Source organism: Bufo bufo, chromosome 4 (genome assembly GCF_905171765.1).
Source record: "Bufo bufo chromosome 4, aBufBuf1.1, whole genome shotgun sequence".
NCBI lineage: Eukaryota > Metazoa > Chordata > Amphibia > Anura > Bufonidae > Bufo > Bufo bufo.
In genome coordinates this window covers 625,520,192-625,536,557 of record NC_053392.1, presented here as the reverse complement: position 1 = coordinate 625,536,557, position 16,366 = coordinate 625,520,192, and the positions used below count along the sequence as shown (strand labels likewise).

At 43.1% G+C, this 16,366-nt stretch overlaps 1 protein-coding gene across 1 annotated transcript in view; it reads left to right on the top strand.

The window, feature by feature from the left end:
* GLP1R (glucagon like peptide 1 receptor) overlaps nt 1-16,366 on the top strand; it is a 214,824-nt gene that overhangs the window by 102,270 nt on the left and 96,188 nt on the right. Inside the window, exons 3-4 of the mRNA XM_040430274.1 lie at nt 1,954-2,075; nt 5,991-6,097. Of these exons, the coding sequence (XP_040286208.1) occupies nt 1,954-2,075; nt 5,991-6,097 (229 nt within the window). The remainder of the gene's footprint in view (nt 1-1,953; nt 2,076-5,990; nt 6,098-16,366) is intronic.

Genomic DNA, 16,366 nt, shown 5'->3' with positions numbered 1-16,366 from the left:
CTGATCTCTGGTGAATGGATAGGCTGCATTCTCAGTGATGTCACCGCTGATCTCTAGTGAATGGATAGGCTGCATTCTCAGTGATGTCACCGCTGATATCTAGTGAATGGATAGGCAGCATTCTCAGTGATGTCACCGCTGATCTCTAGTGAATGGATAGGCAGCATTCTCAGTGATGTCACCGCTGATCTCTAGTGATGGATAGGCTGCATTCTCAGTGATGTCACCGCTGATCTCTAGTGAATGGATAGGCTGCATTCTCAGTGATGTCACCGCTGATCTCTAGTGAATGGATAGGCGGCATTCTCAGTGATGTCACCGCTGATCTCTGGTGAATGGATAGGCGGCATTCTCAGTGATGTCACCGCTGATCTCTGGTGAATGGATAGGCTGCATTCTCAGTGATGTCACCGCTGATCTCTAGTGAATGGATAGGCTGCATTCTCAGTGATGTCACCGCTGATCTCTGGTGAATGGATAGGCTGCATTCTCAGTGATGTCACCGCTGATCTCTAGTGATGGATAGACTGCATTCCCAGTGATGTCACCGCTGATCTCTAGTGATGGATAGGCAGCATTCTCAGTGATGTCACCGCTGATCTCTAGTGAATGGATAGGCTGCATTCTCAGTGATGTCACCGCTGATCTCTGGTGAATGGATAGGCTGCATTCTCAGTGATGTCACCGCTGATCTCTAGTGAATGGATAGGCTGCATTCTCAGTGATGTCACCGCTGATCTCTGGTGAATGGATAGGCTGCATTCTCAGTGATGTCACCGCTGATCTCTGGTGAATGGATAGGCGGCATTCTCAGTGATGTCACCGCTGATCTCTGGTGAATGGATAGGCGGCATTCTCAGTGATGTCACCGCTGATCTCTGGTGAATGGATAGGCTGCATTCTCAGTGATGTCACCGCTGATCTCTAGTGAATGGATAGGCTGCATTCTCAGTGATGTCACCGCTGATCTCTGGTGAATGGATAGGCTGCATTCTCAGTGATGTCACCGCTGATCTCTAGTGATGGATAGACTGCATTCCCAGTGATGTCACCGCTGATCTCTAGTGATGGATAGGCAGCATTCTCAGTGATGTCACCGCTGATCTCTAGTGAATGGATAGGCTGCATTCTCAGTGATGTCACCGCTGATCTCTGGTGAATGGATAGGCTGCATTCTCAGTGATGTCACCGCTGATCTCTAGTGAATGGATAGGCTGCATTCTCAGTGATGTCACCGCTGATCTCTGGTGAATGGATAGGCTGCATTCTCAGTGATGTCACCGCTGATCTCTGGTGAATGGATAGGCGGCATTCTCAGTGATGTCACCGCTGATCTCTGGTGAATGTCTTCATCACAGAACTGATGGAATTTTACTTGTATATTTTTATGAATTGTAGAACATCTGACAACTCTGTGACCTCCATGTAGAGCTACAAATAAGGAGCGGAGTCGGAGACCGTCGCGGTCTCACAAGCTTCTCTTTGGTGACACAGATCATATAACGTGTCGCTGCCGGGGGCCCTGACACCGCGACGCCAGCAAGAGAGCAATAAAAGGGTAAACCGCCGTAATGGAGCGGAGCCGTGCGCCAAAGCTCCTTTATAGTCCCAGATCACATTCAGTGTGTGGAACTAAAGCTTTGTTCCTGGCCCATGAATAGAAAGCAAGAACTGCAGTAAGGACTGACACTTGCCTAAGCAAAAAAATATCTGTATGCTGTTCAGGCTCAGTAGAAAGCTGAGTGGCCCCTACAAGGATCTGGCGATGGCGTCCATTAGGGATTGGAGGAGCCGGTGTATGTGTCCTAGAAGAGGTCTTCATTCTGTGGTTCTCCAGCTGTGGGGGAACTACATCTCCCAGCATAGTGGACATGCTGGGAGTTGTAGTTTCCTCCTGGCTGGACAGCCACCCGCTCGGTTCCAATGCAGATGTCCTCTTCTTGTCTCGCGCAGTGCTCCAGGGCAGAGTGTTCCGGTACTGCACCCCCGAGGGCACATGGCTGTTCAAAGAGGCCAAGGACAACGGGACCACACCGTGGAGGAACCTGACGGAGTGTGAGGACCGGTCGCTGAAGGTAAACGGGGGAAGGGAAGGGACTACAACCTGGAGTATCTGCAGGACACTGGCACTGACCGTGACGGGAGGAGTAGTCATGGGGGTCCGCTCCGCACTCACTCTTCTGGCCCAGCAGTGAAGCTTTCTCCTCTGGAACCACTTCTACTTTACCTGCCGCCAGTGCGTCCTTGCCCGCCCCGCTCATACCTGGCAGGATAGGTAGCGCTATTATTTAAAGGGCACTTAGGCCTTGTTCACATTTCCGTGTCAGTGTCACGTCTGTAAAAAAAAAAGCGTTCATGCCTCATCTGTGTAGCTGTCCGCGAAGGATCTGTGGTCGGTCCGTGTGTCCGTTTTTACCATCCGTGTGTCATCCGTAATTCACTGACGTTGCTCAGCTGTAAATAAATTTCCAAAGAATCTCCTATCAGTCTTCAGTGAAAAACGGACACGAGACGGATGTGTGTCAGTGATTTTCACGGACCTGTAGACTTGGGCGTTCTTGGGCCGCATCACAGATGAAAGTAGTGCACGTCCCAGCGATTGTTTTACGGATCCACAGTCAGTAATAAAAATACTGAAATGTGAACAGACACATTTTAATCAATGGGTACGTGAAAATGCAGACCGCGCTCGTCAGTGAAAAAACGGAAATGCGAACGAGGCCTTACACAGACTGGAACAAACCTGGTCCGAGTCTCGGAGTGGACACGAAAGCTGCTCCATCTGTTTATTACAAATTGCAGGGTTTTCTTTTTCTAGCAGTTATGTCTCCGTCATATCTCCCAAGGTTTGAAAAGAAGGGAGAGGCCACGCCTCTAACTCCGCCCAAAACATAACTAAATACCTAATCCCACCCAGTCCCCTAAATGCCCCCACATTATTTCCCCTTTATGCCTGCTCACAGTATTATACCCAGATATGTGCCCCCTCACAGTAATATGCCCAGATATGTGCCCCCTCACAGTAATATGCCCAGATATGTGCCCCCTCACAGTAATATGCCCAGATATGTGCCCCCTCAAAGTATTATACCCAGATATGTGCCCCCTCACAGTAATATGCCCAGATATGTGCCCCCTCACAGTAATACGCCCAGATATGTGCCCCCTCACAGTAATATGCCCAGATATGTGCCCCCTCACAGTAATATGCCCAGATATGTGCCCCCCTCACAGTAGTAATGGTCAGATATGTGCCCCCTCACAGTAATATGCCCAGATATGTGCCCCCTCACAGTAATATGCCCAGATATGTGCCCCCTCACAGTAATATGCCCAGATATGTGCCCCCTCACAGTAATATGCCAAGATATGTGCCCCCTCACAGTAATACGTCCAGATATGTGCCCCCTCACAGTAATATGCCCAGATATGTGCCCCCTCACAGTAATACGCCCAGATATGTGCCCCCTCACAGTAATACGCCCAGATATGTGCCCCCTCACAGTAATATGCCCAGATATGTGCCCCCTCACAGTAATATGCCCAGATATGTGCCCCCTCACAGTAATACGCCCAGATATGTGCCCCCTCACAGTAATATGCCCAGATATGTGCCCCCTCACAGTAATATGCCCAGATATGTGCCCCCTCACAGCATTATGCCCAGATATGTGCCCCCTCACAGTAATATGCCAAGATATGTGCCCCCTCACAGTAATATGCCCAGATATGTGCCCCCTCACCGTAATATGCCCAGATATGTGCCCCCTCACAGTAATATGCCCAGATATGTGCCCCCCTCACAGCAGTAATGGTCAGATATGTGCCCCCTCACAGTAATATGCCCAGATATGTGCCCCCTCACAGTAATATGCCCAGATATTTGCCCCCTCACAGTAATATGCCCAGATATGTGCCCCCTCACAGTAATATGCTCAGATATGTGCCCCCTCACAGTAATACGCCCAGATATGTGCCCCCTCACAGTAATATGCCCAGATATGTGCCCCCCTCACAGTAGTAATGGTCAGATATGTGCCCCCTCACAGTAATATGCCCAGATATGTGCCCCCTCACAGTAATATGCCCAGATATGTGCCCCCTCACAGTAATATGCCCGGATATGTGCCCCCTCACAGTAATATGCCAAGATATGTGCCCCCTCACAGTAATATGCCCAGATATGTGCCCCCTCACAGTAATACGTCCAGATATGTGCCCCCTCACAGTAATATGCCAAGATATGTGCCCCCTCACAGTAATACATCCAGATATGTGCCCCCTCACAGTAATACGCCCAGATATGTGCCCCCTCACAGTAATACGCCCAGATATGTGCCCCCTCACAGTAATATGCCCAGATATGTGCCCCCTCACAGCATTATGCCCAGATATGTGCCCCCTCACAGTAATATGCCCAGATATGTGCCCCCTCACAGTAATATGCCCAGATATGTGCCCCCTCACAGTAATATGCCCAGATATGTGCCCCCTCACAGTAATATGCCCAGATATGTGCCCCCTCACAGTAATATGCCCAGATATGTGCCCCCTCACAGTAATTTGCCCAGCTGTGCCCCGTTCACAGGCAGTAAAAAATAAATTAAAGCCACATACTCGTACCCCAGCAGCAGGATGATGCATGGAGCTCCTGGCCGCCCCCTGCCCAGACCTGCAGTGTGGAGCGCAGACAGGGGGAGGAATGATGGAGCAGGGAGCGGACGGCTCTCTGCTTCATCATTACAGGCAACTGTCTCTGCTTCCATGGAAGACAGCTACCAGAAAGCGGGACATACCTCCCCCGTACCAGGACCGCGGGACAGCCACTGATATATCCGGGGCGGTTGGGAGGTATGCTTAGGTGACAACGATGGTGATTTCAGCCTTTTCCTGTATCAGTTAAACTACATTTTCCACAATTCTTTTCTTTTCATCTTGTTTTGGACTAGGAAATTTAAGGTACAGATACGCAGGGCCCGGGGACCATCCTGGTACAGATACGCAGGGCCCGGGGACTATCCTGGTACAGATACGCAGGGCCCGGGGACTGTCCTGGTACAGATACGCAGGGCCCGGGAACATCCTGGTACAGATACGCAGGGCCCGGGAACATCCTGGTACAGATACGCAGGGCCCGGGGACTGTCCTGGTACAGATACGCAGGACCCAGGGACCGTCCTGGTACAGATACGCAGGGCCCGGGGACCATCCTGGTACAGATACGCAGGGCCCGGGGACCATCCTGGTACAGATACGCAGGACCCGGGGACTGTCCTGGTACAGATACGCAGGACCCAGGGACCGTCCTGGTACAGATACGCAGGGCCCGGGAACATCCTGGTACAGATACGCAGGGCCCGGGGACCATCCTGGTACAGATACGCAGGGCCCGGGGACCATCCTGGTACAGATACGCAGGGCCCGGGGACTATCCTGGTACAGATACGCAGGGCCCGGGGACTGTCCTGGTACAGATACGCAGGGCCCGGGAACATCCTGGTACAGATACGCAGGGCCCGGGAACATCCTGGTACAGATACGCAGGGCCCGGGAACATCCTGGTACAGATACGCAGGGCCCGGGGACTGTCCTGGTACAGATACGCAGGACCCAGGGACCGTCCTGGTACAGATACGCAGGGCCCGGGGACCATCCTGGTACAGATACGCAGGGCCCGGGGACTGTCCTGGTACAGATACGCAGGACCCAGGGACCGTCCTGGTACAGATACGCAGGGCCCGGGGACCATCCTGGTACAGATACGCAGGGCCCGGGGACCATCCTGGTACAGATACGCAGGGCCCGGGGACTATCCTGGTACAGATACGCAGGGCCCGGGGACCGTCCTGGTACAGATGCAGCTAAGCTGTTTTGTACCCTGAGACACGCGATCAGTGGTCTCCACCCTGCAGCTATCAAGCTGCTACAAAACTACAACTCCCAGCATGCCATGATAACCTTATAATAACATGTCTGTGCTCTGTCCGCAGGTCCAACCAGAAGAGCAGTTATCATCCTTGTCCATCATCTACACCATCGGATACTCCCTGTCCTTCTCAGCTCTCGTCATCGCCACATTCATCCTGGTGATATTCAGGTAACTGTCCTCACTGAACCAGCCATTATCATGCAGACTGGTATAACCTGGGCATAATTATATATGTACAGCTGGTATAAGTTATACATCTTCTTGTATACAGTGATATGGACCATGCTGGTATAACCTGGGCATCTCCTGTATATAATTATATATGTACAGCTGGTATACGTTATACATCTTCTTGTATACAGTGATATGGAGCATGCTGGTATAACCTGGGTATCTCCTGTATATAATTATATATGTACAGCTGCTATAAGTTATACATCTTCTTGTATATAGTGATATGGAGCATGCTGGTATAACCTAGGTATCTCCTGTATATAATTATATATGTACAGCTGGTATAACCTGGGTATCTCCTGTATATAATTATATATGTACAGCTGGTATAAGTTATACATCTTCTTGTATATAGTGATATGGACCATGCTGGTATAACATGGGTATCTCCTGTATATAATTATATCTGTACAGCTGGTATAAGTTATACATCTTCTTGTATACAGTGATATGGAGCATGCTGGTATAACCTGGGCATCTCCTGTATATAATTATATATGTACAGCTGCTATAAGTTATACATCTTCTTGTATATAGTGATATGGACCATGCTGGTATAACCTGGGCATCTCCTGTATATAATTATATATGTACAGCTGGTATAAGTTATACATCTTCTTGTATATAGTGATATGGACCATGCTGGTATAACCTGGGCTTCTCCTGTATATAATTATATATGTACAGCTGGTATAAGTTATACATCTTATGTATATAGTGATATGGACTATGCTGGTATAACCTGGGCATCTCCTGTATATAATTATATATGTACAGCTGGTATAAGTTATACATCTTCTTGTATACAGTGATATGGAGCATGCTGGTATAACCTGGGCATCTCCTGTATATAATTATATATGTACAGCTGCTATAAGTTATACATCTTCTTGTATATAGTGATATGGAGCACGCTGGTATAACCTGGGTATCTCCTGTATATAATTATATATGTACAGCAGGTATAAGTTATACATCTTCTGTATATAGTGATATGGAGCATGCTGGTATAACCTGGGCATCTCCTGTATATAATTATATATGTACAGCTGGTATAAGTTATACATCTTCTTGTATACAGTGATATGGAGCATGCTGGTATAACCTGGGCATCTCCTGTATATAATTATATATGTACAGCTGGTATAAGTTATACATCTTCTTGTATATAGTGATATGGACCATGCTGGTATAACCTGGGTATCTCCTGTATATAATTATATATGTACAGCCGGTATAAGTTATACATCTTCTTGTATATAGTGATATGGAGCATGCTGGTATAACCTGGGTATCCCCTGTATATAATTATATATATACAGCTGGTATAAGTTATACATCTTCTTGTATATAGTGATATGGACCATGCTGGTATAACCTGGGCATCTCCTGTATATAATTATATATGTACAGCTGGTATAAGTTATACATCTTCTGTACATAGTGATATGGACCATGCTGGTATAACCTGGGTATCCCCTGTATATAATTATATATGTACAGCTGATATAACCTGGGTATCTCCTGTATATAATTATATATGTACAGCTGGTATAAGTTATACATCTTCTTGTATATAGTGATATGGAGCATGCTGGTATAACCTGGGCATCTCCTGTATATAATTATATATGTACAGCTGGTATAAGTTATACATCTTCTTCTATATAGTGATATGGACCATGCTGGTATAACCTGGGTATCTCCTGTATATAATTATATATGTACAGCTGGTATAAGTTATACATCTTCTTGTATATAGTGATATGGACCATGCTGGTATAACCTGGGCATCTCCTGTATATAATTATATATGTACAGCTGGTATAAGTTATACATCTTCTTGTATATAGTGATATGGACCATGCTGGTATAACCTGGGTATTTCCTGTATATAATTATATATGTACAGCTGGTATAAGTTATACATCTTCTTGTATATAGTGATATGGAGCATGCTGGTATAACCTGGGCATCTCCTGTATATAATTATATATGTACAGCTGGTATAAGTTATACATCTTCTTGTATATAGTGATATGGACCATGCTGATATAACCTGGGTATCTCCTGTATATAATTATATATGTACAGCTGGTATAAGTTATACATCTTCTTGTATATAGTGATATGGAGCATGCTGGTATAACCTGGGTATCTCCTGTATATAATTATATATGTACAGCTGGTATAAGTTATACATCTTCTTGTATACAGTGATATGGAGCATGCTGGTATAACCTGGGCATCTCCTGTATATAATTATATATGTACAGCTGGTATAAGTTATACATCTTCTGTATATAGTGATATGGACCATGCTGGTATAACCTGGGTATCTCCTGTATATAATTATATATGTACAGCTGGTATAAGTTATACATCTTCTTCTATATAGCGATATGGACCATGCTGGTATAACCTGGGCATCTCCTGTATATAATTATATATGTACAGCTGGTATAAGTTATACATCTTCTTGTATACAGTGATATGGACCATGCTGGTATAACCTGGGTATCTCCTGTATATAATTATATATGTACAGCTGGTATAAGTTATACATCTTCTTCTATATAGCGATATGGACCATGCTGGTATAACCTGGGTATCTCCTGTATGTAATTATATATGTACCGCTGGTATAAGTTATACATCTTCTTGTATACAGTGATATGGAGCATGCTGGTATAACCTGGGTATCTCCTGTATATAATTATATATGTACAGCTGGTATTAGTTATACATCTTCTTGTATATAGTGATATGGAGCATGCTGGTATAACCTGGGTATCTCCTGTATATAATTATATATGTACAGCTGGTATACGTTATACATCTTCTTGTATATAGTGATATGGAGCATGCTGGTATAACCTGGGTATCTCCTGTATATAATTATAGATGTACAGCTGGTATAAGTTATACATCTTCTTGTATACAGTGATATGGACCATGCTGGTATAACCTGGGCATCTCCTGTATATAATTATATATGTACAGCTGGTATAAGTTATACATCTTCTTGTATACAGTGATATGGACTATGCTGGTATAACCTGGGCATCTCCTGTATATAATTATATATATATACAGCTGGTATAAGTTATACATCTTCTTGTATATAGTGATATGGACCATGCTGGTATAACCTGGGCATCTCCTGTATATAATTATATATGTACAGCTGGTATAAGTTATACATCTTCTTGTATACAGTGATATGGACCATGCTGATATAACCTGGGTATCTCCTGTATATAATTATATATGTACAGCTGGTATAAGTTATACATCTTCTTGTATATAGTGATATGGACCATGCTGGTATAACCTGGGTATCTCCTGTATATAATTATATATGTACAGCTGGTATAAGTTATACATCTTCTTGTATATAGTGATATGGAGCATGCTGGTATAACCTGGGTATCTCCTGTATATAATTATATATGTACAGCTGGTATAAGTTATACATCTTCTTCTATATAGCGATATGGACCATGCTGGTATAACCTGGGCATCTCCTGTATATAATTATATATGTACAGCCGGTATAAGTTATACATCTTCTTGTATACAGTGATATGGACCATGCTGGTATAACCTGGGCTTCTCCTGTATATAATTATATATGTACAGCTGGTATAACCTGGGTATCTCCTGTATATCATTATATATGTACAGCTGGTATAAGTTATACATCTTCTTGTATATAGTGATATGGACCATGTTGCTATAACCTGGGTATCTCCAGTATATAATTATATATGTACAGCTGGTATAAGTTATACATCTTTTGTATACAGTGATATGGACCATGCTGGTATAACCTGGGCATCTCCTGTATATAATTATATATGTACAGCCGGTATAAGTTATACATCTTCTTGTATATAGTGATATGGAGCATGCTGGTATAACCTGGGTATCTCCTGTATATAATTATATATGTACAGCTGGTATAAGTTATACATCTTCTTGTATATAGTGATATGGAGCATGCTGGTATAACCTGGGTATCTCCTGTATATAATTATATATGTACAGCTGGTATAAGTTATACATCTTCTGTATATAGTGATATGGAGCATGCTGGTATAACCTGGGTATCTCCTGTATATAATTATATATGTACAGCTGGTATAAGTTATACATCTCCTTGTATATAGTGATATGGAGCATGCTGGTATAACCTGGGCATCTCCTGTATATAATTATATATGTACAGCTGGTATAAGTTATACATCTTCTTGTATACAGTGATATGGAGCATGCTGGTATAACCTGGGTATTTCCTGTATATAATTATATATGTACAGCTGGTATAAGTTATACATCTTCCTGTATATAGTGATATGGACCATGCTGGTATAACCTGGGTATCTCCTGTATATAATTATATATGTACAGCTGGTATAAGTTATACATCTTCTGTATATAGTGATATGAAGCATGCTGGTATAACCTGGGTATCTCCTGTATATAATTATATATGTACAGCTGGTATAAGTTATACATCTTCTTGTATATAGTGATATGGAGCATGCTGGTATAACCTGGGTATCTCCTGTATATAATTATATATGTACAGCTGGTATAAGTTATACATCTTCTTGTATATAGTGATATGGACCATGCTGGTATAACCTGGGTATCTCCTGTATATAATTATATATGTACAGCTGGTATAAGTTATACATCTTCTTGTATATAGTGATATGGACTATGCTGGTATAACCTGGGCCTCTCCTGTATATAATTATATATGTACAGCTGGTATAAGTTATACATCTTCTTGTATATAGTGATATGGATCATGCTGGTATAACCTGGGCCTCTCCTGTATATAATTATATATGTACAGCTGGTATAAGTTATACATCTCCTTGTATACAGTGATATGGAGAATGCTGGTATAACATGGGCATCTCCTGTATATAATTATATATGTACAGCTGGTATAACCTGGGCATCTCCTGTATATAATTATATATGTACAGCTGGTATAAGTTATACATCTTCTTGTATATAGTGATATGGACCATGCTGGTATAACCTGGGCATCTCCTGTATATAATTATATATGTACAGCTGGTATAAGTTATACATCTTCTTGTATACAGTGATATGGAGCATGCTGGTATAACCTGGGCATCTCCTGTATATAATTATATATGTACAGCTGGTATAAGTTATACATCTTCTTGTATATAGTGATATGGACCATGCTGGTATAACCTGGGCATCTCCTGTATATAATTATATATGTACAGCTGGTATAAGTTATACATCTTCTGTATATAGTGATATGGAGCATGCTGGTATAACCTGGGCATCTTTTGATTATAAGACAATAGGATAATTTGGATTCCCATCCATCTCTGTCTTTGGGAAAGATGTTATTACATGGAGAATGTCTCCCCTTCATATCTGAGAACCGCTGGCGATGACAGTAAATCCGGTTATCGCGGATTAGTCGGAGATTATATCCTCCCCTCCATGTAACAACAATACATTGTAATGATTGAGTGTCACTCCGGATATGTCCCCCGTCGCCCTGCGACCTCCGCCTTATTGCTGTAGATTGTGATGTTTCCTCTCTGGATATTTACGGCTTCTCTCTCTTTGTGTTTCTGGGACCATTTTCCCACAGTTTTGGGTCATTAGAGCGATTTCTGATCTCCGTTATATGATGATTCTGTCACCGTGTCGCTCTATTAGAGGGGATCTGACTGTTAACTGCCCATAGCCGTCCAGTGAGACCCCCCCCCCCACCTTTATATTTCTCTGTCATTTATTCTCATTTAATTCAAATTAGTAGTAATGATTGATATAGAGAGGAAACAAAGTAACAGTCTGGGAGGACTATGTACTTTTTTTTATTTATTTAAGTTTTACACAATATCATTTTGAAACAAAAAAATCATGTTTTAGTGTCTCCATATTCTGAGTGCCATAGTTTTTTTTTTTTTTGGCGATTGTATTAGTTAGAGTCTCATTTTTTGTGGATTGAGATAACCGATTGATTAGTATGATTTTAGGGTGCGTATGACTTTTTGATCGCTTGGTATTACACTTTTTGTGATGTAATGTGACAAAAAACGAACTTTTTTTTTACACCGTTTTTATTTTTATTTTTTTATGGTGTTCACCTGAGGGATTAGGTCATGTTGTATTTTTATAGAGCAGGTTGTTACGGACGCGGCGATACCTAATATGTCAACTTTGTATTTATTTTTACATTTAACACAATATAAGCATTTTTTAAACAAAAAAAAAAATCAAGTTTTAGTGTGTCCATAGTCTGAGAGCCATAGTTTTTTTTATTTTTTTGGGTGATTGTCTTAGGTAGGATTTCTTGCGGGATGAGGTGACGGTTAGATTGGTACTATTTTGGGGGGCATACGTCTTTTTGATCTCTTGGTGTTGCACTTTTAGTAATGTAAGGTGAAAAGAAAATTGTTTTTTTAGCACATTTTAATTTTATTTTTTTGATGGTGTTCACCTGAGGGGTTAGGTCTTGTGATATTTTTATAGAGGCGGTCGATACGGACATGGCGATACCTAATATGTTTACTTCTCTTTTTTTCCCTATTTTTCCCAATTTTCTTTTTTTTACTTTATCTTAACGCTAATGTGAAAGAAGCCTTATACTCCAGTCACATCCAAAGCTGCATGTAAAGTGTAGTCCCTTTGCTGGCCTCTCCCTGCACCTCCTGCTAGTTCAGTGTATGTACAGCTCCATTATGAAGGTTCATGAAGGCAGAGGTTTATTTACATTTTTTCCATAGTCAGAATGAATTGATTTGCTGTTGCCATTTGCGCTGTCTTCTAAGTGATGCATCATATTCCTCACCATTTCAAGATTCTGCTTGCTGTCAGTGAATTGGCACATTATGACTTGCACGCAGGTTGACCCTGCACCTATGAAAGGCTTTTACAGGTTTTCAGGTTCTGGATGTAAACAAGAGGCATCTCATTCACTGACAGCAAGCAGGAATTTAAAAAAATGGGAAAGCATTAAAATGAAAAGTAAGTTAGAAAGTTGCAGAACTTTCCATTATACAACAGAGAATCCCAATTGAGGCTACGGTCGGGGCGATGCGCTAATGCTGCTCCCCAGACCCCCGAATTGGCTAAATTGCTTTATTTTCAGTATACTGATAAAAACTTAAATATAAATGTATAAAACATGAGAATAAGAGGTGACAAGCGCAACTTCAGAGATTGCCCCGAGGAGACAGGAAACAAAGCAGCAGAAAATTAAACACCACAAGGAGACAATAAATGGGATTCACGTTGGCGCGGCGAGTGGCAGAACACAACGCTGCCGGGCGCAATGATAACCGCAGACAAGGAGTCCAGTGATGATTGGCGCCATCAGCAAAATAAAATGAAGGTACAGATGGGAGAAGTTCCCACAGATCTGACTGCTTCGCTGGGTGCTGATTTATCTGTGTCTCGGAGAGCTGGGTAGTGGCCACCAGTACCACCCCATAGGTATTTAGAGCCATGCTGACTGCAATGCATCCCACGGCTGCTGGAAGGGGCACAGGTGGTGGGATCCATAGAGTAAACAGGACCATCGAGGCCGTCCCACAGCTGGAATACATGTGCAGACGGCCTATCACACCCCTTATATACCCACTGATGGATATGTGCGCAGACAGCATATCACACACCTTATATACTGAGCAAAGGATATGTCAGCAGACAGCCTATCACACCTTATATACCCACCGAGGGATATGTGTGCAGACAGCCTATCACACCTTATATACCCACCGAGGGATATGTGTGCAGACAGCCTATCATACCCCTTATATACCCACCGAGGGCTATGTGTGCACACAGCCTATCACACCTTATATACCCACCGAGGGATATGTGTGCAGACAGCCTATCACACACCTTATATACCCACTGAGGGATATGTTTGCAGTAAGCCTATCACACACCTTATATACCCACTGAGGGATATGTGTGCAGACAGCCTATCACACACCTTATATACCGACCGAGGGCTATGTGTGCAGACAGCCTATCACATACCTTATATACCCACCGAGGGATATGTGTGCAGACAGCCTATCACACCTTATATACCCACCGAGGGATATGTGTGCAGACAGCCTATCACACCTTATATACCCACCGAGGGATATGTGTGCAGACAGCCTATCACACCTCTTATATACCCACCGAGGGATATGTGTGCAGACAGCCTATCACACACCTTATATACCCACCGAGGGATATGTGTGCAGACAGCCTATCACACTCCTTATATACCCACCGAGGGATATGTGTGCAGACAGCCTATCACACCTTATATACCGACCGAGGGCTATGTGTGCAGACAGCCTATCACACCTTATATACCCACCGAGGGATATGTGTGCAGACAGCCTATCACATACCTTATGTAGAATAAAAATGGTGGGTCACTTGAAGAACCTAGGATATATGTCAAGGATGGAAATATACTTTAAGTATTAAGCTAGGACTCTCACTTCTCTGGCTCCAACAGAAAGGAAAATTCAATATAATATTCAAAATTAGTGAGGTCTTACAGGAATATATTATATATTTATTGGTCAGGAATATTTGGTAATAAAATACAAAATAAAAATGACAAAACAAAGAAATATTAAATATACAGTTACACAATATACTTGCGCATAGATACAGTATATGCTGTTGGTCTGGAACCACCAATCTAGGAACAATCCCTAAAAATAATAGTTCATTATGTATAATGTCCAAAATACAGGGATGGCTGTTACTCCAATCAGTAAGTCCATGACCGTTCAGAATGTGGTTAGATGAAGCTGGTAAAATGCACTTTGTATCATTCAGCGCTGGTGTCTCCATGAATGCGCTGCTCCTGGTGGTATGGCCGTGGAGCTGACAATGCTGCTGAATGAACTCCCTCACCAGCGTGGTCTTCAGACGGGCGGTCACTGTATGTAGATGCAGTAAAGCGTACCGCTCCGTGCGCACTTCATACACCTCTTCTGCCGGTACTTGCCTTTCAATGGGAGTGCTGCTACACAAGCGTTCTTGTTGAGAGACGGACGCTTGGCCCATACTGAAACTGCCACCGTGTTGGTATCTGGTGAGCTGAGCTCTGTGGTTCCACAGCTGATAGAGGCTTGGTTTGGCCGGTGTTTCTTTTTTGTTGGGCGATCAATCACCTGTTCAGTTTTTGTGAAAGAGATAATGTTGTCCCTTCCTTTCCTTTCGGGGCTCCTAGTCCGCTCTTCAGTAGCCAAACCAAGAATCGCAATTTTAGCACTAATTTTAGAGTGCAGTTCACAAATCTGTCTAGATCAGTGTTAGTGAGCACTTCTCCTTTGCCGAGATGATCCATCCCACCTCACAGGTGTGACATATCAAGGTGCTGATTAGACAGCATGAATATTGCACAGATGTGCCTTAGACTGCCCACAATAAAAGGTCAAAGGAGAAGTGCTCACTAACACAGATCTAGACAGATTTGTGAACAACATTTGAGAGTAATGGGTCTTTTGTGTCTGTAGAAAATGTTTCAGATCTTTGAGTTCGGCTCATGCAAAATGGGGGCAAAACCGAAAGTGCTGCCTTTATATTTTTGTTCAGTGCATATATATTTATATTGTGACACAGTGAGAGGTTTGGTCTGGGAAAACAGGTATTTTCCTTCCGGCATGTGCTGCTGGGCTGATTTACAGCCAGGTGAAGTCAAATACCGGACCGGATTTTAAGTTCTGATCCTGGTTTTGGCAGCACCTGGCTGTCCTTAAATAGGCAGCTGGGCTCAGAAGCCAGGTCTCTGTGTTGGGATCTGGGAGCCTTGTGTCTGGATGAAGGCTTGCTACCTGTTTGGCGTGAAAACAGGTTGGTGCTGCTGTCAGCAAGGACTCTTTGAGGCAGAATTGCCACATGGTGTGAATTGCCACCAACACCGCAAGGTGACTTTTTGTTTGATTATGACTGCTTGTTTTGTCACTTGCCTAAAGTGTGAATAAAACACTGAACTGTTTGATCCAAAGAACTTGTTGTTGCCTCTATACTGCGTCCGCTTATCCTATCTACCAGAGCGAAAGCCCATAATATATACACTGCTCAAAAAAATAAAGGGAACACAAAAATAACACATCCTAGATCTGAATTAATTAAATATTCTTCTGAAATACTTTGTTCTTTACATAGTTGAAT